General features: G+C 39.0%; 1 protein-coding gene and 1 long non-coding RNA gene across 2 annotated transcripts in view; both read right to left on the bottom strand.

Annotated features, from left to right (window-relative positions):
* Positions 1-8,361, bottom strand: part of axl (AXL receptor tyrosine kinase) — a 48,185-nt gene extending 39,824 nt beyond the window's left edge. Inside the window, exons 1-4 of the mRNA XM_079885644.1 lie at positions 7,721-8,361; positions 2,826-3,033; positions 2,236-2,336; positions 1,838-2,020 (exon numbers count right to left, since the gene is read on the bottom strand). Coding sequence (XP_079741770.1) covers positions 1,838-2,020; positions 2,236-2,336; positions 2,826-3,033; positions 7,721-7,871 — 643 coding nt within the window. The 5' untranslated portion in view covers positions 7,872-8,361. The remainder of the gene's footprint in view (positions 1-1,837; positions 2,021-2,235; positions 2,337-2,825; positions 3,034-7,720) is intronic.
* LOC307166921 overlaps positions 1-26,702 on the bottom strand; it is a 293,883-nt gene that overhangs the window by 93,895 nt on the left and 173,286 nt on the right. The window lies entirely within an intron of this gene.

Here is a 26,702-nt window from a genome sequence, read left to right as displayed (position 1 = left end):
AGCAATTCCAAATAAGTGCTGATGGGAGAGGAAAGTTCAGAGCGTGATCTACTGACAACACGCATATGAAAGAACACAGACACAGCTGGATCGTTTCCATAATGACCAACACAATCTATCAGTTAGCATCTGGTTTAAGACATGCTTGTTAAATAATGGCACAAACGCCAGTACATTGACGAGCGCAAACCTTAGTAATGATTCATTTAAATACTCTCCTCCTATAAATTGTGTCTGAAAGGGAAACTCCTACAGATGCTTATGCAATAAGATCAGCTGCAAAAATAACCATCCACGCCTTTTCACAAATGTTTCACTGCTTGTCTTTAGTAAATCCTGACTGTTGTTTTTTAACTCCAAATTTTAGTTTTTAACACAAAATATTCCCATATATTTTTGTTACGTAAGGGAAGTGTTTATAACACTGGCAAACACCACTAATAATAGCAGCAAATAATTACAGTGTATGGTGTTACCGCATCATTATTTATTACTGAAGTGAGAAGAGTTACATGTCAGCGCTGTCGAGGGAAACCTTGTTTGTCCATGTGTTTTGTCCGTCATTAGTATGAGCACATCTGAGGCAGTAAGTGTAATGCAGTGTGTTTTCATCAACTTACAGGTTACAGAGTGTATAGTATATGTGAGCCTTAAGTTTTTGACCAGCTATGACCAGTGTTGGGGTAACGCATTACAAGTAATTTGAGTAAAGTAATCAGATTACTTTTTTCAAGTAACTAGTAAAGTAACGCATTATTTTTAATTGTATAACAAAATATCTGTTACTTTTTCAAATAAGCAACTCAAGTCACTTTGTTTTCCCATTTATTGACTGTCCTTGTCCCCATGTTGAGAGAAACAGGAGTAAGGGCAGAGGCGTTTTGTGTGCTGTGTGTACATGTTTACAGTAGTTCTGGATTAATGTGAGCATTTGCACAAAAACTGATCCAGTATTCCACAAAATGAATAAAAACAGTGAAATGCAAACCTGCAATAATTAAATAATGTTAAATTACACAAGTATATGTTATCTCATTTTATTAACCAATGTCTCTGCAGCTGTCCTTTGATGATCCAATTCAACCTTATAAATAAGCAAAAATGATTTTAGATAAACATTACATTTGAGTTTTTTTGTTTTTTACTGAAGTATAATTATTGAACTTTTCCTGTATATTATTCTTCTACGATCCAGAATGGCAGCACAGCTAAAGGTTTACCCTCTACTGCACAGGTGTGAATCTGTGTTTCATTCAGCCTGAGGCTTATTTGTTTTTTGTTTTTTTGGCATTGAAAACATACAAGCAAGCCCAGCCCAGATGAGAAAAAGTAACGCAATGCATTACTTTCCATAAAAAAGTAACTAGTGCGATTAGATACTTTTTTTAGATAATAACACAATATTGTAATGCATTACTTTCAGTCGTAACTTTCCCCAACACTGGCTATGACTAGACAGCAAATGCTAGCCTAAGACGCTCATCTCTGCTCCTCAAATACATTAACATTTTGCCTTTATATGCACAGTGTTTGTGTAAAGTAAATGCTTTATCAGTTCTGTATTTACCCTTGCATTGTTGGTGCAGAAACTGCTCAAACTGTCTGTGGCACGTCATTCAAAACAGAGGTGGAGCTTCGAAGTTTTATCAACATTTCATTGGTTAAATATTTGCAAAACTCACAGACAGACATCAAGGGTGATCAATAAGCACTGATTATGAAAAAAAAGACGAGATATAGGAACAGAAGGTTTCCGCCAGACAGCGACAAGGAATTTGTTGCTAGGAAAGCCAAGTTGTAAATAACAGTATACAGTTGAGTCAAGATAGATAAATACCTGAGAGGTGGAGTGTTGAGGGCGACAGTGATATCGGGTCATCCAGGTTATTGAGAGGAGCCCCGTCCTGTAGCCAGATGACCCGCACAGGTTCAGGAGGACCATGAGCCTCACAGTGCAGACTCAGCCCTACATTAGCCACTACTGACAAATGGTGCGGTTCAACTGAGAAATGAGGGAGACCTGAAGGAGAAAATAGAGAGATTGAAAATCTATAAATGTATCAATAATGTGCAATAGAGGAGTTCCCAACAGTACAGTCTATTGTTAGTCTCAACCCAGGCCAGACTCCCAAAGCTTGTTTCCACCTCTCTGCACATATATTCCCATCACAAAGCCCATGTGAATTTAAAGAGAACATTGCATTTTAAGTAACATACACTAAAGAAAGATAATACCTTCTACTTGGATGTGCCCCTCATCGGATAATGTCTCCTCTGAATCAAAGTAAACCGCACACTGATAGGAGCCCATATCTGAGAGCGTTACCTCCTCTATCCTGTAAGCAGAAAGTGGATGCTTTTAATCTGACATTTTGATGTATTCATTTGGCAAACACTAAAAAGGTTTCAGTTTGATCAGTATGTGTGTTCATGGGGATTGGACCCATGAGCTGTTGTACCAATCAGCTTTAGAGAAAGCACAAGGTTGTTAAAAAAAAAAAAAAAATTGATGTAATGAGATTACATTCAGAAGTAGCAAGTAAAGTAATATATTACTTTTAGAATTTATAGAATAAGACCATAGTTGCTTTTTCTAATAAGCAAAATATTTTTCTGTGTACTGTAACTATCAAGTTACTGTCCAAAAATTCAGGGTTTAACGTAATTCAGTCTTTTTATCAGGCAATAATACGCAACACGCTAGTTATAAAAGTAATGGTGCCAACACCAATCATGGACAGAGGAAACAGAAAAACCAATTCACTTGAATGGCAGTGTAAATGTCCAAAAGAAACAGATATGCACGGTAAAGACGGCATTCCTACTTGAGTTCACTGATAACCAGCCAGCTGTTTTCATCTACGGGGACCTGCATCTGGTTGAGCTCAGCCAAGTCCAGCGGTTGTCCCTCCCTCAGCCAGATCACGTCCAGCGGTCCATGGTCCACCCCGTCTGCTCGCAGGACGCACTGAACCTCCACTGCCTTCCCCAGAGAGGAAGTCACATTCCCAGGGCTCTCCACGAAACTCAGCCCTGCGCAGTGCAGGAAGACCATGGAAAAATCATTAAGTCAGAGGTAAAGTCAAGTCCATCACTTCAGCTTACACAACCTGTGTTAGTTTTGAAGAGTAAGATAAATTAAGCAAATTTTTTGTAATTTGAAATATACCATAGTGCTAAATAATTGCCACGGCAAGACTTTTACATGGTGCTCCAAAGTACGTCAAAGCACTACAGTGGTAAATGACCACAAAAACATGGTGCTGTTTTGGACATGCAATTTGCTGATGTTTGAAGAGCTGGTTATCATATTGAAAGGGTCCATCCATCAGAAGGTAAAAAAATAAAATCATCATGACTTTATTAAAAAAAAAACTAGCTGTTTACATTCCCTGAAGAAAACGTTGCGCGGTTCTTGCTAGGGTCATTGGTATGCGGTGGCTAAGGTGTTGTAAGTATTTTTAGGCTGTTTCTCTGTGGGGCTCAGTGTTTCCCTGCCCTGGTCCTTATCTAGCACACCTATCTTGTAGTGTCACCGATAAGCTGAATCAGGTGTGTTGAGTCCAGGACATGGGCTAAAAAAACACCCTTCTTCTTAGGGGTTACTATGAGTTCACCCCAGAGTGTCAATGCTATGGCTCAGGCCCTTCCATTTAAATCTAAGGGGGTTTTTTTACCTCGTTGTCTCTCAATCCAAGTGAACATCACACAAACTTATCAGACAAACTTCCTTTTCAATGCCAGTGGGTTATGTCTGTGAACTGATTTTGCAGGCGAGGCATTCAAAAACACAACAAAATAAGACGGCAAGACTGCAAATCAGCTCTCTGTCACACATCAGCTTGGCCATGGTGGTCCACTTTCCACTGGCTCCATGCATGCCCATCTGCCTGAAGAACTGGAGTGTTTTAAATTCTTTTGTCAGCATGGAGTGGATAACAAGCTCTGCAGCTGAAGCCTGAGAGATACCAGAGGCATGTAATCCAGCCAGATCCATGTAGTTTAGCTTCGGATGATGCAACTCATTCCGAATTCCTTCCGGCTTAACTCTTTCCCCGCCAGCGATTTAAAAAAAAAAAAAAAAGTTGCCAGCCACCGCTTTTTGATCTTTTTCATGAAATTTTCATGGCCCCCAGAATATTTTGTTGTATGAATATCTAAACATGCAGTATATCAAAAAGAAAGAACAGACTCTGCTTTAAAAAAAAAAAGAAACATTTTATTCTAGCTTCATGCATTCATTTTTTATCAACATTTGAATGTGGGTATGAGTTTCATAAAAAAAGCAACATTTTTAGCAAAAAACTACATCCAGATCAGATTCAGAACGATGATCAAACACAGATGGAGTAGATCGAGTCCATCAACACCCTCAAAGCTTCACAGTCCTAGAGCTCATCCTGGGTCGACATTTCGTTCAGTAACATTACGCAGTTTTGATTTATATGCTGTTTAATGTTGATGATCGCGTTATTTTACATATGCATCTGCTTACATTTGCTATCGCTTGTTCTCACATCCCGCCTGTGTTTTGATCCGGAGATTCAGCGCTCTTTCAGAAGATGCGTAATAGCACCCCCTACCGAATAACAGTGAAAACACGGAAAGCTAGATCGCGGGGAAGCGTTTTCTCACAAATGACTGAAATTTCCATCAATGGTGGGGAAAGTGTTAATAACTAAAGTTTTGGATTTTCAAAGCTGTCAGACACTGCCCTGACCCTTTAACCTTTGACCCTATGAAAATTATTTCACCCAGTCGGATATGGCATTCAAAGCACTAACACAACCATCCCTCTTCTATGTGGGCCTACTTTCTCAACAACAAGAAAAAGGACTGACTTCACATTCAGGGGCACACTCAAAAGAAACACAAATTTGTACAAATTTAAGTTAAAGGATTTTTTTTTTTTTTTAGTTTAACAAATTTCCTTACAATGCATCTGGAGTCTGTTCAAATATGAATGGGCTGGACAACATGTTGACACAGACAATCTTTCAGTGAAGGTTTAGGAGAACACACACTCACACACACACACTCAGAGATGCGAGTCCCAAGTTGATGTTTAAAATGAGGCCCACTAAAACCCTCCTGTCATAGCTAGTTTTTATATATATTGCTATAGCCTAGTGGCTTTTAGCTTCACTAGTTCTTTTTACCATCTCTCCTTTTATGATGGCCTGAAAGTGGGCAGTCAACTCTAACTTCAACTCTCTTTCTTCTCTCTCTCTTCCTGATGTCCTGATGTACTTTTCCTGATGTTGCATATTTTTCGAAAGAAACTGTTAGTTCATCAAGAAGAAACTTCTGTATTCTTGACTATTCAACAAGAAGAGTCTTTCCGGTTAGAACAGATTGTATTGTGAAAAGTGTCCTGTATATGGCAGTTCTGCAATGATCAGTTGAGTTTGTCAAAATTGTATCTTTTAGTCCATGTCATGACATATCTGTTAGGTTTAAAGGAGAACTCCAGTCAATTTTAACATTAAGCTAATTTTTTTGTAAATTTGGAGTGCTGTCAATACAGAGAACAACGACAAAAATCGGTGTTGCCTACACCGTGTTATCCTCTTTTTAAAATTTGCACCCTGTTGACTTCAATGGGGCAAGTTTTAAACCTGCTTTTAGCCTCTTAACATCCTTGATGTGTCATTACAAGTGCACAGCTAATGTGAGTGATTCCTTCAGAGTGAACACGAGTGAATCTGACTGCAGTAGATGTGAAAGATATGAATAAAAATGATGTTATTTCAGCCAGCGCACAACGCACATACCTGTATTTTCTTCCTGTTTTCGGTCGAAGTCCATAGTAATCGATTGTCGAGTTCACGCGCATGATCATAGGTAACTAAACCTATGCGTGTGAACTCGACAATCGATTACTTTGGACTTCAACCGAAAAACAGGAAGAAAATACAGGTATGTGCGCTGGCTGAAATAACATCATTTTTATTCATATCTTTCACATCTACTGCAGTCAGATTCACTCGTGTTCACTCTGAAGGAATCACTCACATTGGCTGTGCACTTGTAATGACACATCAAGGATGTTAAGAGGCTAAAAACAGGTTTAAAACTTGCCCCATTTAAGTCAACAGGGTGCAAATTTTAAAAAGAGGATAACACGGTGTAGGCAACACCGATTTTTGTCGTTGTTCTCTGTATTGACAGCACTCCAAATTTACAAAAAAATGAGCTCAATGTTAAAATTGACCGGAGTTCTCCTTTAAGGCCAACTATATGTAATCTATACACAGTGTACTCCTAAAAGTTGACAAAATGAATGCAATAAGCAAGAAAATAGGGCCAATTTTGATTTCATTTTGACTTGCATTTTTCATTATAACACTTCCTCCATAACACTATATTGTACAGTCTTGTAAAATGTCATGGTGTTTCTCTCATCAGTAAAAACCTGTCAAAGACAACTACTAACCTGCAGGAGAGCACCCCTCTCCATTACCGGCCCAGTCTAACACAAATCTCTTTTTCTTTCCTCCTTTATGTTTTCACTTGTGGCTTTTTATTCCATTCTTCATTCAATTCATCCCCTCATCCGTCCCTTTGCCCCAAACCCAATCCATCATTTCCCCTGTCTGATTCAGCATGGCCCCTGAGTCACATTCTTTCTGAAATCCCTCACCGGTCCCCACTTCCCCACATTATCCACGCTGCATGTTTAGGCTGCCCGTCTTCACAGTCTGGGAGATTTGATGGGAGAGTCTGACAAGTGTCCGATCTTGCAGACTCAGATTCTTCGCTCAATTTAACAGCACACATAAGGGCCACTCATAGACAACTTGAAACAACTCTAAGTTTGTATCTGGTAAACACTCAAACCCATTATCTTGTGAAAGACCGTGTTGCAATCAGCTTTTACAGATCCTGAGGAAAATGTGAATGATGCTTGGTTGTGCAAAAGTCACACATGATGCAGTGTGGTTGCTAGGATGGCTAGTTGCTAAGGTCATGCAATGTTATTGTTAGGGTGTTGTTAGGGGGTGGTTTCTTACAAACCTTACTAAGTCAAAAGAGCCCACCCTCAAGTCTATAAGATATTCTTGTCTCAAGATATACCTCAGGCCCCTCCTTCAATGTAGGATTTAGCTTTGTTCTGTCAGATGAAAACAGACCCATTGTTTTGAAAATTTAAACAATTATAATAATATCACACAAACTTCTAAAACTAGCCACTGAGCAAAACCGGTGTGACATAAATAAAGCAAAGTGCATACATGAGTTCAGAGTGAACTACATAGGCCTATGTTGTCAAGCATCTTTCACTGTTTATTTGTTTCTGTCAATATGAGATCTAAAAGATGCTGTATGGGCCCCAAAAAGTTTTTGGACACTTTAGTCCCAATATCATTTCTTAAAACTGTATTCATTTGTCTGAACTGCAAATATTTGCATTTTACTTTGGCCATTTTTAGTGACTAAAACGTTCCCCTCTGCAAAGTAACCACATATGTAGACATGTAGTTTATATTTAACTACGAACATGTTCAAATAAAAAGCCTCACAATACTCTATCTTCATCCTTAACTCTTGTTTTCTAATGACATTCAAACATGTTTAAAGACTAACTATAGTGTCCGAATAATTTTTCATACCACTGTTTAACGATTATCCTACTAATATTAAATCAGGGTGAAGCTCAGGAAACCTTTGAAACGTTAATGCATTACTTGAAAAAGTTTTGAATCCACAAATCTCGTACCTGACACATGCTCCGCGGACCCGAGGCGCAACACTAGCAAGAGTAACAGAGTGAAAAGGTTCGACCCGGTCATTCTTTTGTCTGGTTTCGGGTTCGGGTTCGGTGTCGTGTGGGACTCAGTGACGGTGGACTCAGATCGCATCATCATCATCGCATCGCTCCAGCGCTCCAGCGCTTCAACTTCCCACAGATGAGCGATTCTGGCAGATTCCTTATTCAACTTCAAAAAGTTTCAGAAGAGAGAACAGAGGAAAACTCGAATCCTCAAGTTCAAAATAGAAGCTGTCAGGTCGTCCCCAAAATTGTCATCAAAATCTGTTTCCAAAAGCAGCGTAAACTTTTTTTTATGTATTTATTTATTTAAAGCTAAAAAAGTTTTAGTAATCCTGAACGTGAAGTAAGCTACTGAAGCGCGTGAAGCCAAAACCAAAAAAGCGCTCCAGAGTTTTCCAGCCAGTCAGAGTTGTTATTTTTGGAATCACGACGCGTATTTTTGTCAGATTTTCCCTTTGCCTCCAAAACTCTCTCCCATCAGGACGCCTTTATTCCCCTTCAGACAAACTCACATTCCTCCACTCAACTTTTGTCCATTCTGTCGTTCTCCTCCCCTCCTCCTCCTCCATCTCGCCCTCCCTCTCAGTGCTCCAATACACAACAACCCCCTTCACCTATAGCAGACTCGACTAAACCTACGGACACACTAACTTTAAATCTTACTGAGATTGTCTAAGGGTGAGTCGTTTTATGCAATGACTAAAGTTAAAGTTTGGCTGAAAGATAGTCCACACTCAAGGCAAATTATCACTATGTAGGCTAAATCCCACATGTGTTATTTTATAGTTTTAATGATTTTAATAGTACTCAAATGTGTAAGACAGTAATCTGATCTATTGATCTAGATCTGCTGTAGCTACACCCGAAACAAACTTTGTTGCATTATTTTCCTGTTATCACTGTAAAGCTGCTTTGAAACAGTCAGTATTGTAAAAAGCGCTATATAAATAAAGGTGACTTGACTTGTACACTTGACTGGACTAATAATAATACATCATCTAATCTTGTAACTGGTTGTGTATATTTGTGTAAAACCTGTTCAATCTAGAGAAAATATTCCAAAAATTCATGAATCACTTTAAGAATATGATGTTTTGATGATCTTTGCTCAAGTGAGGACATTTAAACTTCAATCACATTGAGTATAAAAGTAGACTGTCTCTGTGTGTATAATCTCTTGTTTTCTAGTTTGTTATGTCGCTCTCGTGGTTATGTCTGCGGGTAAGAGTGTACAGCATGTTCATACAGGGCTCGGGAAAGATGATAAATATGGGTGAAGTTTGTTTGGGCGAACTCAGGGAGAGTGTAGGTGGGCTTCACGCACCCTTCATGAATAATTGATTCCTACTTTTTCCCATGAAAACGCATGGGATTGTTGTTGCGCTCTCAGGTTGTTTTGGATGGAGAGTTCTCTGGCCCTTTAAGAGGAGGTTGAGGGGTCCGTGCAGTGTTCCCAGGGTCTTTAATGGAGACAGAACCCATCTGAGAAAGACCCCATTGTGTCCTTGCTTTTCAAAAGAAACCAAGGAATCAAGCTCTCTCTCTCTCTCTCTGACACACACATGCTCTCTCTCTCTCTCTCTCTCTCTCTCTCTCTCTCTCTCTCTCTCTCTCTCTCTCTCTCTCTCTCACACACACAGACACACACACACAAATACACAGACAGAGACGGGGGAGATAAAGGAGGCAGAAAGTATCAAACATGTTCTTAAAAGAATGAGAAGGGGGGGGGGAATGCAAAAATACTGAGGAGATGAGGAGACTTTGTCTGGGCAGACAGAGAGGGCTAATGTGGGTTGGTTAGGTTTATATGAGGGAACTTAAAGCACTGATTAAACTGCCTCACTAAACTTGTCAAACAGGTTCGACCAGGTCTGCCTCAAATCACGATGACAATCATGTCATTAAAAAATAGGTTACGAAGAAAAACTGACCGCAGAACTGCAGAAACAACTCAACTGATCACTTTTTGTAATTCAGCTTTGGAATGAATTCTTGTGAAAAACAGTTTGTAGACGGTCATATACTAGAGCTCAACTATTTGGATGACCTAGAGTCAGTGTGAGGGACAGCTGATTTGGGACAACTGATGGAACGCTCACTAACTTCCTTTCATTTCAAATCTTTACATTTTTTTATTTTTTTTAATTGAGTGTTCATCAGAGGGCTCCAAGACCCTAGGACTTTTATCGCACTTGAACCACGAATATACAAAAACATTTTTTTTAATGGATTCGTTTTGTGGTTGAAATTTAAAAAAGTAACAATTCCTTCCTTTGCGGATCAATTTGACCCCCTTAGGAATGAATGGAATGCGAGGAATGCTTCAGGACACATAGAAAAACCTAAAAATGCTCAAAATTCAAACTAAAAATGCTAAAACTTTGCCAAAAAATAATATATATATATTGTAATGTCTACATGTGTATCTGAATGCATACTGAAGAAAAACTGACGTTAAGACCCAGCAGAACAGCTCATTTGCTCCATATAGAGCGAGTAGAGTCATGAAACATCATCTTATATTATTATTTTCCACAGGAGGTCTTCAAAGACTCCCAATGTAAGATATTTTGAGCTGAATTAAAAGGGTTATGCATGAAATTGTGAGTTATTTTGAATTTAAGTTGAATGAATGTGAGGAATGTGCTTAAATTACTATTCATTTATTGTTTATTGATCAAATCTAGTCATTTAAAGGTAAATAAAATAAAAAAAATCTCCAAAAAAAATGCATTCAAAATTAAAAAAATATGATCAAAATGATATAAAATAAGCTTTCTGGACAAAAAAAATTAAGTATAATTTTAGGGCTTCAGGTCATTTCGAACCGCGAGGGAAAGATGTGTTACAGACAAGGATGAAGGTTAAACTTTCTCTGCTGTGTTGTCATTTTAAGTTCACTGATCATGTTTTTTATGAAAACGTGGATTTCTGTGACACATTAAATGTTTGTCCAATTTGTCCCCCCAAAGATGGCAATATCCTTGTGCTTGTGTAAATACTGGCAAGTAGAAATTCTGAATTGTACTCAGAGCCCTGTATGCACAGATGAAGTGTTATCGCTAGTACCTAGGCCTGGATTCACAGACAAGGCTTAGATTAAGCCAGGATTAAGCCAGCTGTGCATCTTGAGACAAATCAATGGCTCTGGCATATTTTAAGATATGTCACCGCATGTTGCTTTCAGTTAAATCAGCTCAAATATGCATTTTAATTTGGGACTAGATTTAAGCCTTTGACTGTGAAACCGGGAGATAATGTTTTACAACAACAGACTTTGTCACTTGTAATAGCCTCCATCCATTTATAGCTGGTCGGTCCTTTATCTCATGATCTCTGTCAACTCATACATGTGGTTAAATTCAAAAGCTAAAGCTCACACTTTCACAGATGTGATTTACTGACTGAACTCCAGAAAAAGATTGCAGTGCTGAGATTATATGTGTAACGTGCTCCTAAACATGATCTGTGCGCCACCTTCTGGTTGCTAACAAAACTACAAGTGAGGTCTGAAAGCAATGTCAAATTGTGATTAGTGTCTTTCAAAGAAATTAGGGGTGTGGGAAAATCCCCCTGCATGTTCAGCTCTTCTGTACAAAGAGCTCAAGGGTGGCACAGCAGAATTGGGATGGTAGTCCTGTTATTTGCTCAGTCCTCTGTAACTCTGATATGAAACTTTCAGCCTTATTGTTTGCAGCTAAAGTCTACCAGCAAATAATATTATTAATCACTCACATCCCATATGCACAATCCACCAATACATGTTATTCCATTGAAATAATTTAAAATGTAAAAAAAAATGCATTGTAAGCTGGTCATTTTTACAAAATAAACTTGGTGATGTCCTGTCACTGTCACTACTATCCCGCTTAATAGTTGGCTACTTACCAAATAAATAAATATGTTTGCATGAAACATAGATTTGAGTTGAAATTATTTTTTATTCTTTCTGTAAATAATTTTAAAGCTTCTGTTAAGAAAAAAAAGTACAAAACAATCAGCCTTGCAACAACATTTTGAATACAGTTACTAACAAGATGTGGCAGCTGAGTTTTTATGGGGGAAGAGTGAGAGTGCAAGTTGGAGGTGTGATATGAGAGACATGAAAGTGGTTTCAGTTACCTGGATACTTTGCCAACAAGGTAAGCTATCTGCACTAAGTTTAAATAGTATAAATAGTCATTGCCCTAAATGTTACAGAAATCATAGCAAATCCTGATAGATTTGAAAAAGAAGTATTACCTTTTTAGGATAAGTGGAGAGGTTCTGAACATCCCTTTGAAAACCTCGCTCGGAAGTGTTTCTGCACTGTAAAGCATACTATGTTGATGTATTATTGACAACTATTGATGTAACATGGTTAAAACATTTTTTTACTATAAATGTTGTGTCTTTCACCAAAATTACTGTTTTGATCATTTAATAATTGTTTGGTGACCCCTTGTGGCGACATTATTTTTGATGAAATCAGAGAGCTTTCTGACCCTCCCTTCACTGAAACTTCCAAGGCCCAGAAAGGTAGTAAAGACATCGTTAAAATAGTCTAATGTGACTCCAGTGGTTCAAATGTAATGTTATGAAGCGACAAGGATACTTTTTGTGTGCAAAAAAAAATAAAAATAATAATGACTTTATTCAAGTCAAACACTCTTATGCTGTTTGCGTAGTAAACACAGTCCAGCGCTTCCAGGTTCTGGAAATCTGCCATATTTAACTCAAAATATCTTTATTCGTGTTCTGAAAATGAACTAAAGTCGTACAGGTTTGGAACGACAAACGAGCTCATCCGCAACAAAATCTGTGCATTTAAAACACTTTTAAAGAAACAGTCCCAAAACCTCTAAGGTATATTCCATTTCTTTCTTTATCTCAGTATTAAAGGTGCTCTAAGCGATGTTATGTGACGTCACTTCTTGTTGATGTTCGAAGTATTGTCCCGTCCCCTCCCCCTCCCCCTCCCCCTCCCCCTCCCTTCCGTGCTTCCTGAAACAGGCTTTTCTGATGTAAATTTGGGACTTTGCGCGTTCCTTCTCCTTTACCCTCTTCTTTGCTATTTGTTCATCAGAACGTCGTCTCTTTGGTTGTCTATCAGCCATCTAAAAATTCTCAAGAATATAAAATTCTAACGTTAGTCGTTGTCTAGGACATCTCTCCTCTAGCTAACTTCCCTCTTCATGCTTCTCTCTCCTCCATTCCCCACACCCCCCTTCATGTGCATGCACACTAACCCCCCCAACCCCCACCCCCAAATCATTCTTGTCGGTTATTGGCTGGAACACTGTTTGTTATGTTTCGTGGTCCAGACTGGGCCAGTTTGTTTTTGTTGCCATTTGTGGAGCCTGGGCTGTCTACAGAGACCACGCTTTTTTTACAGTGTGTTCAGGGGATAGGCAGCTAGCGGATAGTGAGGAAAAAAAACGTGTGACATCGCTTAGAGCAACTTTAAAGAATAAACGATTCACGTAAGGAAGGCACATTCAACCTGAACACTTGAAGTCTGTGAACAATTTTGAATTCTGTTAAAAAAAATATATATATTTGGGAGGGTTTTAAACAATAAACTTTTTAAATTGTGAACCTTTGAAGAGAGATTACCGATGTCCAGCTCCAAAAAGGTCTTCCAAAAAACTTTAAAAGTGTATTTGAGTTCCTTAACGTCCAGGTATACTTCAATTTCCGCGTCCGGACGCATCTCGTGTGCAGTCGTGTCCGCACAGTTTTCAAGGCATACTCAAGCGTGGATGTTTGACACATGCGCAGCACAATTGCTGTGACTTTTGTCTCTTCTGTGTTTCTTGCACATGCACTATTCTACGCGCACCGCGGTTGAGTATACTTTGAAAGTTGTACTGACACGCCTGCGCGTGGGCTGTATGCGGACGGGGTGTGCGGACATCCGTGAAACCTCCTGATGACGAAAATTACATCACCCATATACTTTAGGCTTTAAAGTACCTCAGGTTCAAAGCATATACAAGACCCATAAGGAAGGCACATGCTTGGGGGACATCTGAGACATCTGTAAGTGCTTCTGCTCCTTCAATGACAATCCCCAGTGGGACTGGGGTCATTGGCACCCTTGCTGATGGCGACAATCTTCAGAACTTGGGAAGTGATGTCTTCTTTGATCTGCAAGGCATCTTCTTCATCCAGCTCCTATGGAGTAACAGCAGTGCAAAAACCAAAACCAACCAACCAACCAACCAAAAAAAAAAAAAAAAAAAAGAAGTGTGTGTGTGATAATTTTGACAACCTTGCATATTTAATGTGATTCTTACTTTTCTCAGTGCAGTTGGTCTCTTACGGAGAAGTTCTGTCCCTTGCTTATAGTGCCTGGTCATAAATAAGAACACAATTTTGACGTCAAACTCCTTAAAATTATGGCATTAAAGCAGAGATTGCCGCATGGGCATGTTCCCTAAACTCTGACACGTCGCATTAACATCTCGGGAAGTTGTTGATTAGCCGATTTCAGCTAATGAAATGCACGCGGGTGCAATACAGGGAGAATTTATGTAAAACCAGCTAATAAAATAAACATGTATCTTTGTAATATCATCTTTTGTCCGCTTGTATTTAATGTATTTTTTACCTTTTTCGGTGCCATTGGCCTCTGACGGACAAGATTTATGACGGAGAAGGACGTTGGTCATAAATGCACTCAATGTGGATGTCAAACTCCTTAAAAATGAAGCTATTACCGCATGGCACATTCCCCAAACTCCAGACACGTCTCCGCCATTCCAACCGTTCAGTCATATGTGTAAGTTTTCACATTTTCAACGCATATTGAACGTCCAAATAACAACAAACTAAAATGCAGCTGTACAATCCAAATTAATCCATTAACTCACATGCTTAATCCTGAGGAGATAAAACATAATAATGTATAGCCAATTACTTACAGAAAACTATCACAGAAAACGAAAAACGCGGGTGCGAAATCGTTACCTAAACCATGTAATTCAAGGCCAATTTAGGAGTATTTATAAATAAAACAAACATTTAGATTTATCATTGCATATCTGGCGACATTTAAAGCATCACACTATTAAACTGCTCACATTTAATGTCATTCTTACCTTTTTTAGTTTGTTTGGGTTGCCAGCAATGCAAATTCAGTCCTGTCACCCGCTGATTGAAAATATTTAAGTAAAGTACTAAACGTAGATTTATTTGTTGAAAATGTAGATTTTTTTTTGTTACAATTACAACTCATTTGTCTCACAATTACGAGTCATTTTTCCCAGCGTGGAGGGGCGAGGACTCTATTTTGAACGCCCAGTCTTCACCAGTTCATGATTTTTGATGGATAAGATCCAGTCCAGGAAGTTTTATGGGTTGCAGGTGCTGTTATCATCTCTCATTTAAAAATAAGTGGTGCTGTTAGAATGTAAGCCATACAGTAAAACACTCAACTTTACTATGTACAAAAGTGTAATAGTGATTGAAAACCATTAGTGCTAAAATTGTACAATTGGAGACTACAACAATCATGCTGCATAGCCATCTTTCTTTTTCTTCGTGCTGTGTGCTAAACTTAAATTATTATTTAATAAAGAAAATAATAAACAATTATATTAGTGTTTATATTAAAACACTATCTAATGTCAAGGTTTAGGATCAGGCTTAGAGTCAGAAAAAGGATCTGCTTATAATATTCATATGTATTCTATAGGCAGTGCCAGAAGGTATGATGGGCTTAAGATGACAACATTTTATTACTCTTGTTACATAACAGGATGCAGTTAGGACAATGATTCTACTTTTTTCCTATTTCTCTCTCACATGTAAAACTAAAAAACAATCTTTATTATTGAGGGCAGGGGCTGAGGAACGTGTGCCCGCTCTGGCTGAGATTAGCAGCGAGCGCTGGAGCGCAGGACATCTGCGTGAGAATAACAATCCCACGACTGATAATCCAGTCAGCTCACAGCTTACCACCAACATCAGAGAGAAATAATGAATCCACAGCAATGACCTCACTCACACCGACTGTATAATGGCTGAACTGATTATGAATATTTTTCTCTTTTTACATGTAAATATGTAGGGTGCAATGGGGCTAAAGGCACTAAACTAAAAAGCAAACTAAATTCAAACTAAACTAAACTCTTACCTGCAGCACTAGCCACTGAAACCGGCTTCATAAAATAGGTCACTTGTCTATTCTGTTTTTTTTTTGTGTTCAAGAAGATGGATTGGTTTTTCATCGCAATGGTAACCTACGCTGTATGGCTATTCTGCTTCAGAGCAGATTTTATTCTGGGTATAAAGATTACAAACTGACACAGACACAAGGTTGTCCAACCCGGTTCATGTTCCGGGGCGGAATGAGAATGTGAGTTGATTTCATCTTAGGCTGTGGCTGAAGTCAGTTGTTGTCCTTTTATTCTGGATAGTGGCCTAAAGCTGAACAAACAAATCAATGCTGTTGTCAGTTCCAGCTTTTACCACCTTAGAAGATTAGCGAAAGTTAAACCCTTCCTAAGTAGGAAGAGTTTTGAGATTGTACTGTAATTCATGCTTTTATTTCATCACGGCTTGATTACTTCAATTCACTGTACCATGGGCTGCCTGTCTCATCTATTCACAGACTCCAACTGGTCAAAAACGCTGCTGCCCTTTTGCTCACGGGTACTCGCAAACGGGACCACCTTACACCCATTTTATGTTCATTGCACTGGCCATACCATACTAAATTAAAAATGTTGTTGTTAGTATACAAAGTGTTAAAAAATCTTGCTCCTCAGTACCTTTCAGAGGTCACTGTTAGACCTTACCATGCTTTTTTATAGTAAAATACTGGCAACACTGATGCCAGTAATTTACTGTTAATTGTACAGTTCTTTACAGTAATAAACAGTACAGTATGTTAAAGGTGCTCTAAGCGATGTCACACGTTTTTTAGGCCCTTTTTTTTTTTGTCACATACAGCAAACATCTCCTCACTATCCGCTAGCTGCCTGTCGCCTGAACACACACACACACAAAAAAAACGTGGTCTCTGTAGACAGCCCAGGCTCCACAAACGGCAAGAAAAACAAACTGGCCCAGCCTGGACCATGAAACATAACAAACAGTGTTCCAGCCAATAATCGACAAGAATGATTTGGGGGTGGGGTTAGTGCGCGTGCACATGAAGGGGTGTGTGGGGAGTGGAGAAGCATGAGCATGTTCTAGAAAAACAAAAACGAAGGAACGTGCAAAGTCCCGAATTTACATTGGAAAAGATGTCAAGGGGTGGCGAGAACTCCGCCGGCAGAAGGGCTTCCAATCCGACATGCAGGTGGCTCTGTTTTTATTGGACAGGTAAATCCAGTTTGTTAGTTTTTTTGGTTTTCCAGTTTGGATATAATTAGCTAGAACTATGTAGTCAGCGCTAACCTTGGTGAATACAACATATAGGTTTCTAGCAGCTAGCGCTCGATCTCTACTGTAAATGATCAAGCAAACTCACAGTAGGGCGACAGTTTGTGTGAATGATTGTTTTCACCCACTGTTTGTTATGAAATTGAATGTTCATTTATAGGCTATTGACAACTTTGACTAAATTTGTTTACGACAGAGCCATTATTTATGCTCACTAGGAAACACGAAGCTAACGTTATCTTGCTATTACCTTGTATGGAAGCTAAAGTTATAACTTCAGCTGGCGAAAGGTTTTATAGTGCGTTTCTGGTAATGTTTCTCTTTTTCTGCATGACCGTTTCTATGAAAGCATTTATCTAACTTGGCGACATTACGCTTTGAATGAAATATCAGTAAAACTACACTTTGTTTGAAGTGACTACTTTGACTTGCCTTTATGCCCACACAAATCACCCGCTAACCTAAAGCTGTAAGTGCTCAGTCATTTTATTTTCTAACGATCATTTCACTTTCTTGCCGCCACTGCTACGATAAGGACAAATGTACCTCCACGCCATTCAGGGCTGGGACCAGGAGACCTTCCCCGCCACAATTATCTAGCATTGGCTCCCAGTCTTTGTCCGGACGGTGAGACAATTTGTCATTGATTACTGTCCACATTTTTGCTATGCATACTGTAATTATGTGATAATCTCTCTTTTTTTCTATTTGTGTTGGTGGTGCTGGGGAACAGAGATGAGTTTGCCATCGAGGGAGTGGAAGATATGGACAGGAGCACTTTATCAGTGATTGAACAGTTGGAAGTGAGGTGTGTACAAAATAACTACAAGCCCTTGGTTCCTTATCTTGTTTGTTGTCGACTGAGCTTGCTTTGATGGTTCATTGATGAGTAATTTTGTGATGAACTCAAGTTTATCCTGGTTGCAGGAACACAAAATATCTCCCTCCTTTCTTATGGATGTGCACTTTACTTTCTAATGTTGTTCAACACACTGGATAGGGCTCTTTGAAAAACACAACGCTATTTCACTACCTGCTGTCATAAAGACAACTTTTGTAAAATATCATGGCGCATGAATATTGCTATCACACACATTGTCATTGGCCACTGCAGCATCACACACATAGCTATGTTTGTTTTACACCCCTGCTGTATTCCCAGGGCATAGTCTGATACTGTTTTCATGTCTTTTCTAGAATGTCATCAGTTGATCTGAATGAGGCCACAGTCACTGCACATACAATCGACGAGAATGTCTTCAATGACCTTAGGAATGCCACGTAAGTAATTGTGGTTGTGTATTTTTCAGGGAGATCTCACGTTGGTCAAAGCATACCAGATTATTAGTTTTTTTTTCTTTACACTTTGTGTAGTATAGACTGTGAGGACACCATAAGCTGTCCAGACGAGGACACCACAAGCTGTCCAGACCAGGTCCCAGAGGACCTGTTATATTTGGCAGAGGATTACCAAGAGGAAGCCTGGAGTTCCGATAGTGACCCAGACTACGTACCAAGGATTTGTGTCAGGTATGTCATACCCATCATTGTTGCATGAATATTTGTTTTGGTTGAATGTAAAAATATTAATTTTAGGATAATTGAACTTAATTAACTTAATTGTTTTGGACAAAATTAAGACTGTTAACCTTATTCAACTAAGCGGCATTGGATTAACCTTATTAACTTAAGTTAATTGAAATAAATAATGTTACATAAATCCAACGTGGAACCTGTTGACATAAAAAAATTCAATTAAAGCAAACTGTTGACATAAAAAAGTTAAAGCCAACATAGCATTTTTTTAGAGTGCACTCTTGGAAACGAAATGTTGTATTTAATTAATAAAGTTTTGTCAACCGGTCCCACAAAACTTAGTTGCTTAAATGGAAAAGGTAATATACAATTCATTTTAACATAATGTTTTAAGTAAATCGTTCATAACTGTGTTAGTTAAATGGTACATCACACAATTATTTTGAATAAATGTAAATTATTGTCTTGAATTTAATGACTATAGCTTGAACTAACATGACCTGATTAAGTTCAATTTATTAAACAGAAATAAGCTTTGCTAATGTTATCCATTTGTGTTTTTTATTTATGTATTTGTTTATTTGACAGGGGCATTGCACAACAAATGTGTTGCACAGACCAGAGATAGCTAAAATCTAATTTTCATCTGTAGTCCCTGGACAGAGGCAAAGTGACAGCAGGTTAATACAGTGGACAATGAGCATTCCCACTGATGAGTCCATTCACAATACAAAATACAGATAAAACACCTGCAAAAGGATCATCTCAACAAACATGCAATTGCAATACCTGCAGTATTTACAACTATTTACAGTTCCCTTTTAAATGTACCTTCTTACATTTTTAACAATACCCCAATTAACCAGTTTTGTGCTAATGATCACAAATCTGACTGTCTTTCAACCACTTCTTCAGGTTAAGTTTAAACTGTTGCAAGGTGCTACTCTCTCGCATAGTTAAAGGCAACGAGTTCCACATCCCTGCAGCTTTCACAGAGAAGCAATTCTGTCCAAAGGTAGAGGACCTAAAGTTGACATAACAGTCTCCTCTGGAAGAGGCTCGCGTTGAAGTCCTGCCTCTTCACACGATTTCACAAACATTCTCAGGGGCTGTGGTGCCAAATCATGAAAAATTGTATATACTAAACTGACATTCGAAAACAAAACGAAATTTTCAAACGTTAATAATTTATATTTCTTCACAATTTTACAGTAGTGGTATGAAACAGGTTTTTTATCTAAAATTTTGAGTGCCTGTTTGTTCAAGCTTTGGAGCGGCTGTAACGCAGAGTTGGTTGATAGAGACCAATTTGTGATGCAATATGTAAAATGTGACAAAATCATCGCATGCATATAAAGCTTGGCTGCATCTGTGCTCATTTGCGGGCGAATATATCTGAACTGCAATAAATAAAATTTTACTGATTTTATCAGTTTTGAAACATGCTTTTTAAACGACAGTGTCCTGTCCAACACTACGCCTAAATACTTGACAGACTCTGCTTCGTGAATTCTTGTTTCTTTTACAATAATTTCCGGCGCAGAGTGAGAAGTATTCCTTATTGAAAAAAACGTGCTGACAGTTTTGCTAAAATTTAGTGTCATGCATGATTGCACCATCCAATCTGAATTTTTTTCCATCGCTCCCTGGAGCACAGCTGCTGCTTTCAGACTTAATTTTGCATGGACATATATTTTTAATTTTGCATGGACATGGGGAAGGTATTCCCCAAGGTTCTTCACTTGGGCCTTTGTTATTTTCCATTTTTATTAATGACTTGCCACAATGTTGTTCAGAATGTGACATTCATCTTTATGCAGATGATACAATTATATATTGCTCCAAACCAAATATTCCCGACATAAATTATACTTTACAACATGACTTTGATTCTGTACAGCAGTGGCTGTCATTTAATAAACTCCTGCTGAATAAATCAAAATCATACTGTATGCTTTTTCAGAAGAAAGATAGAAATAATCTTAATTTGCATTTTCTTGATTCTTCTCCTTTACAACCAACCGAAAAATTTAAATATCTCGGTGTTTGGCTAGAAACTGATCTTTCATTCAAAGCTCATGTACACGCGCTGAACAACAAACTTAGTTTTCGTCTTAAAACATTATATCATTCAATAGATTGCTTTAATTTTCAGGTTAGGAAAAGGATAGTCTCTCAGTTGTTGCTACCTATTCTGGACTATGCAGATATTATATATGCCAACACTACTGCCTCTTGTCTACACTCTCTTGATGTGGTATACAACAGCCTGTGCCGTTTTGTTCTACGCTGCCCCTATAGGACACATCATTGTGTGATGTATGAACAGCTGTCCTGGCTTGCACCCTCAGCCAGAAGACAATATCATTGGCTTCAGCTCATTTTTAAATGTATTTACTTTCAATATCCATATTATTTATCACAATATTTAGTGCCTTACAGTTCACATTATAGCCTTCGTCACAACGAACAGATCTTCTTTACTGTCCCTAGAGTTAAGAGAGAAATTGGGAAATATGCTTTCTGTTTTAGAGCCCCTCGTGACTGGAACAGCCTTCCTGCATCCATTCGTTCGCTTACTTCTTTTCCTATGTTCCGAACTGCTTTGTTAACACATCTTCAGAATATTTGTCTATGTTTCTAGCATTTCAGATTTAGCATTGATATTGTCATGTTATGTATGTTTTTATTCAGTATATGAATGTCTATCTGTGATGGGTGGGGATAGTGAGAGCTTGTGTGTGTGTGAGTGCGGGCGGGCGTGTGTGTCCGTGTGGTGCGTGTGAAAGTGTGTGAGTGCGTGTGTTTATTTATTTATTTTTTTTTTTTTATTTATTTTTTTTTATTTATTTATTTTTTTTGTTGTTGTTGTATTATTATTTTATTATTGTTATGACTTTTTTGTCTTATTTGATTGTATCTACTCTGTTGTTTTGCTGTTTTTTGTTGTTTGGACATGATCCTGAGGACCCCCATGAAAACGAGATGTTTCATCTCATGGGGTTGATCCTCTAATAAATGTACATAAATAAATATATCACGGCGTCATCGGTGTACATTTGTACGTGAACTTCAGGACAAATAGCTGGAAGATCATTTATATAAACACTGAACAAGAGAGGGCCCAAAATGGAGCCTTGTGGTACCCCAACTGAGCAGTCTAAAAACGAAGACATAATGCTCTTAATTCTTGTGCAGTGCTTCCTATTCGCTAAATAAGATTTAAACCCAATAGCCTATGACAAAGAAAGAGACCCCTTGTTAATTATGCATCTATGACACTAGTAACAAACCCAAAAGATGTTAAGTTTACAATTAGAGAACACAATACTCATTCCCAAGAAGTATATTTGCTTATTATTTTGCCTGTTTGTTTAAATAAGGCAGATTTTTATTTATTTGGCTTAACTTTACAAAATGTTATATACTAATGTAGAAATTGTTGTCCATTAAGTTTTTCTTTGATTAATCCTATTAACCATCATATATTTTTTTTTTTTGTTGAAAATTTGATATATTGCCAACATTGGCAAAAATCAATATAGCATAACATGGATGTTCTTAGCCTACACAACACATTTCAATTCACAGGTTTGTGAAATTAAAATGTAAAAAAATACATATTTTCTGTATCAATTTGTCTATGATTGACAAAGAATGCAACTTTCCCAGTACTCCTTAATAAGGCTGTCAGGCTTTTCATTTAAGTAGACGCACAACGCCTTTAGGATGCATGTCCGTCGTACTTCAACACTGGGATTCTGTGGGAAACCAACAACTGATTTTGAACATTTTATTTGAGGAAACTGCCGTATGACCTTATTCTACCATGCTTTTAATTGATTGATTTTATTTGTGCAATTTTCATGAAATGTCAGTTGTAAATCTGCAGTTCAGCTTGTGGTGTTGAATCTGCATTTGTCAATTGCCTGATACACACTCATTCCTTTTAAGGACATCATTTTGAGAAAATCATTTCACTGTTTAGTGAGCCACGATTTACACAAATAGCTCAAGTGTTTCTCAAGCTTATACCACTGACACCTTGAAGGAGGCAGTATTGTTCAGTTTGAACTAAAATATACGTTATTGCATGGACGAATGAACAAGTGCATCAGGCAATTCAGAAAAGCAGATTCAACACTTCACAAGCAGATGTACAACTGACATTTCATGATAAATGTGCACAAAATATAAACTATCCTTTTTATAAATTACAAACATTTACAGAAATACATCTATTTGTGCAAATCATTGAATTTTGTATTTGTGGATAGCAAATCATTATTTGTAAATAGTGTAGTATTTGTGGATCATGGTATTTGCAAATAATGTATCTTTCCATAGAAAGGTTAAAGACCATAAAAAAAAAAAAGGCATAATTATGTTTAGAGCAAATGTTAAACCCCCAGGGGTCAGAGCCCAAAATACACCCAAAACACATACCTTGTCCATTTCTGCAATGATTGTCCATATAATATGGGTGATGATGCCCATAATAATATTAAGACAGCATTTTGAGACTGTTTGGCCCTCAGTACCAGCTCTTAATTTTGGCCCTCTCTGTAACTTGAGTTTGACACCCCTGGTGTAGAGGGAACATGTGTTTGCTTTTGGCTAAATGTTTTTAGTTGGTGGTTCAATGTATCTGTAACCATTTTATATGGATGTATGTGTAATGTGCATTGTAATATAGAGTAGAACAACCACATGCATGGATTCTTACCACATTGCCTCCAAACCTTTGTCAATTAAATATGTGCTAATTTGTTTTATACCCAAATACAGTATTTAGACATTAATTCCACATATTTAAATTAAATACAGATGATGAATAATACCTGGCTCTCAGAAAACAGGGCTGGCCATCTGTTTTTGAACTCTACTATGAAGGGCATATCTTTAACAAATTCCTGTCTTCTATAGGCAAAGGTTCTTTCCATTTTACTTTTGATTAGCTGTTGGTTGTTCTTCTTTTTCACCTCCAATATAAGTGCTTTCCTTTCTTCCTTGAGGCTCTCTTTAGATTCGCCTGCAGGGTAATCAGGACAATAGTTGACTTCTGCTTTCCGTGGCTTCTTTACCTGGTTAGGTCCATGACTCATGGCACCTCGCTTTTCTTTTACAGCGTTGATGCTCAACTCAGGGCAGATAATGCTCCTTAGTCTGGTGCGGTAGTTTGCCATTTTGTACTTCAAACTAATTTTCCATCCATAAAAGCCAGTGACAGATCCTTACTCCTTTAAAAAGGGATATTTGTTGTCAGAGCCTGAGCCACATCAACAAGCTCTGTACTAGAAGGATAAACTTTGTAGATGGAAATAGGGGTCCACGCGCACCCCTTTTTTTATGCCACCTGATTTTTTTAAATCCTTAAAGTGTCTATTTTCAGAATCTGCCAGGTACCAAGCTGAAATAATGTCCCAAAGGGTTCTTTTTTAACAAGAGAACTTTTAACTAAGACAAATGAACACATTTTCCCATACAATTCTGACCCCAGGAATTCAATGGAATGGTTATTTTTGACATTTGACAACATATTGACCTTATTTCTGGACAAAAATGGCCAAAGATGTGTAGAGGATCAACTATTTTTTCGTTTTCTCAAGCGCATAGAGTGATTTTTTTTCCACAACCTGTTATTTCTTTATCATTCAAGTGTCTATTTTAAGATTAGATTGGGTACCAAGCTGAAATAATGTCCCAAAGGGTTCTTTTTAACCCTTTGCTGCACCCGACCGGAACCCGAAAAATAAAAAAATGATATAGAAAGTGGCATAACATTAGAAGTAAACAACATACAGAGACAAATGAACACATTTTCCCATACAATTCGGCAATTCGAAGGCGGCAATTTATGGCAATGAGATGATGAATGGCACCCTGGCATTCAGGGCTCTGACAGCTTGAGGGAAAAAACTATTACAGAATCTTGCAGTGCGAGTCCTGATGCTGCATAACCTCCTACCATATGGTAAAGGGACAAACACACTGTGTGAGGGATGGGAGGGGTCTTTTATAATGGCAGAAGCTCTGCGCACACAGCGTGACTGAAAGATGTCTTGGATGGGTGGTAGGGAGACCCCTATGATCTTTTCAGCTGTCCTCACTATGTGCTGCAGGGACTTTCGTTCGTGTGCTTTACAGTTTCCAAACCACACAGAGATACAGTAGGTCAGGATGTTCTCCACAGTTCCTCTGTAAAAGATGGTGAGGATGGATGGCGGGAGCCTGGCTCTCTTCAGTCTCCGCAGAAAGTGCAGGCGTTGTTGTGCCTTCTTCATTACAGTGCTGGTGTTGATAGACCAGGTGAGGTCGTCAGAAATATGCAGACCAAGAAATTTGGTGCTTCTGACTCTCTCCACCTCTGAGCCACTAATGAACAGGGGAAGATGGTCAGCTTGCCTTCTGTGGAAGTCAACAACCATCTCCTGTGTTTTATCCACATTAAGAGATAAGTTGTTGTTGTGGCACCAACCTAACAGTAATTCCACCTCCTCTCTGTATCGTGCTTCGTTGTCACCGCTGATGAGGCCAACTACCGTTGTGTCATCGGCGAACTTAATAATAAGGTTGGATTCAAACTTGGTGGTGCAGTCATGGGTGAGTGGCGTGAACAGCAGTGGGCTGAGTACGCAACCTTGAGGGGCACCTGTGCTCAGCGTGATGGGACCTGATGTTCTGCTGCCGATGCGCACGGACTGTGCTCTCTCTGTCAGGAAGTCCAGAATCCAGTTGCAGGTGGGGGTGCTGAGGCCCAGTAGTGAGAGTTTCCTTACTAGCTGCTGGGGGATGATGGTATTAAATGCGGAGCTGAAATCGATGAACAGCATTCTGATATATGCATCCTTAGTGTCCAGATGTGATAAAGCTGAGTGCAGTGTGTAGGAGATGGCATCGTCAGTAGTGCGGTTGGGACGGTATGCAAACTGCAGGGGGTCCAGTGAGGTGGGGAGTAAAGATTGAATATGTCTCTTGACCAGACGCTCGAAGCACTTCATCGTGATGGGAGTCAGCGCTACAGGGCGGTAGTCATTGAGACATGTCGCTGCTGACTTCTTCGGCACCGGAATGATGATGGTCTTTTTAAAGCTTGCAGGGACCACAGCCTGGCTCAGGGAGATGTTATAGATGTCTGTAAGAACACCTGTTAGCTGGTCAGCACAGTCCCTGAGCACTCTTCCTGGTATGTTATCCGGACCTGCGGCTTTGCGTGGGTCGACTCTGGATAGTGTCCTCCTCACGTCAGCTGGGTCCAGATGCAGCGCCTGCTCTTCAGGGGTGGGTATGGACTTGTATGCCTGCATGCTGTTCATGGCTTCAAACCGTGCATAGAAGTTGTTTAACTTATCTGGAAGGTGGGCGTCGTTGTTGTTGACCTGTGTTGTGACTTTGTAGTCTGTTAGGGCCTGGATACCCTGCCACATACGTCTGGAGTCCTTAGCGTCACAGAAGTGGTTGTGTATCTTCTGCGCATACATACGTTTCGCTTTCCTGATGGCCTTGGAGAGCTGAGCCCTTGCTGATCGAAGGAGCCTTCCATCTCCTGACCTGAAGGCAGCATCTCTTGCCCTAAGTAGGGCACAGATCTCTGCTGTCAGCCACGGCTTCTGATTGGCGCGTGTAGTTACAGTCTTTTCAACAGTGACATCCTCGATACACTTCTCAATGTACCCAGTCACAGAGTCTGTGTATTCGTCCAAGCATGTTTGCTGATCGTAGGTGGCTGCTTCCTTAAACACGTCCCAATCTGTGCACTCGAAGCAGTCCTGCAGGGCTGCAACGGCTCCTTCCGGCCAGACTCTGATGATCTTTTGTTCTGGCCTGGAGCGTTTCAGCACTGGCCTGTACGCTGGAACGAGCAGTACACAGAGATGGTCTGAGTATCCTAGATGGGGGCGAGGGCTGGCTTTGTATGAGTCTCGGATGTTGGTGTAACATAAGTCCAGCATGTTTTTACCTCTCGTGGCAAAGTTCACATGTTGATAAAACTTTGGGGCTACAGTTTTCAGGTTCG

This window comes from Squalius cephalus (genome assembly GCF_949319135.1).
Source record: "Squalius cephalus genome assembly, chromosome: 11".
In the NCBI taxonomy this organism is placed as follows: Eukaryota; Metazoa; Chordata; class Actinopteri; order Cypriniformes; family Leuciscidae; genus Squalius; species Squalius cephalus.
This window is presented reverse-complemented; position numbering and strand designations above follow the sequence as displayed.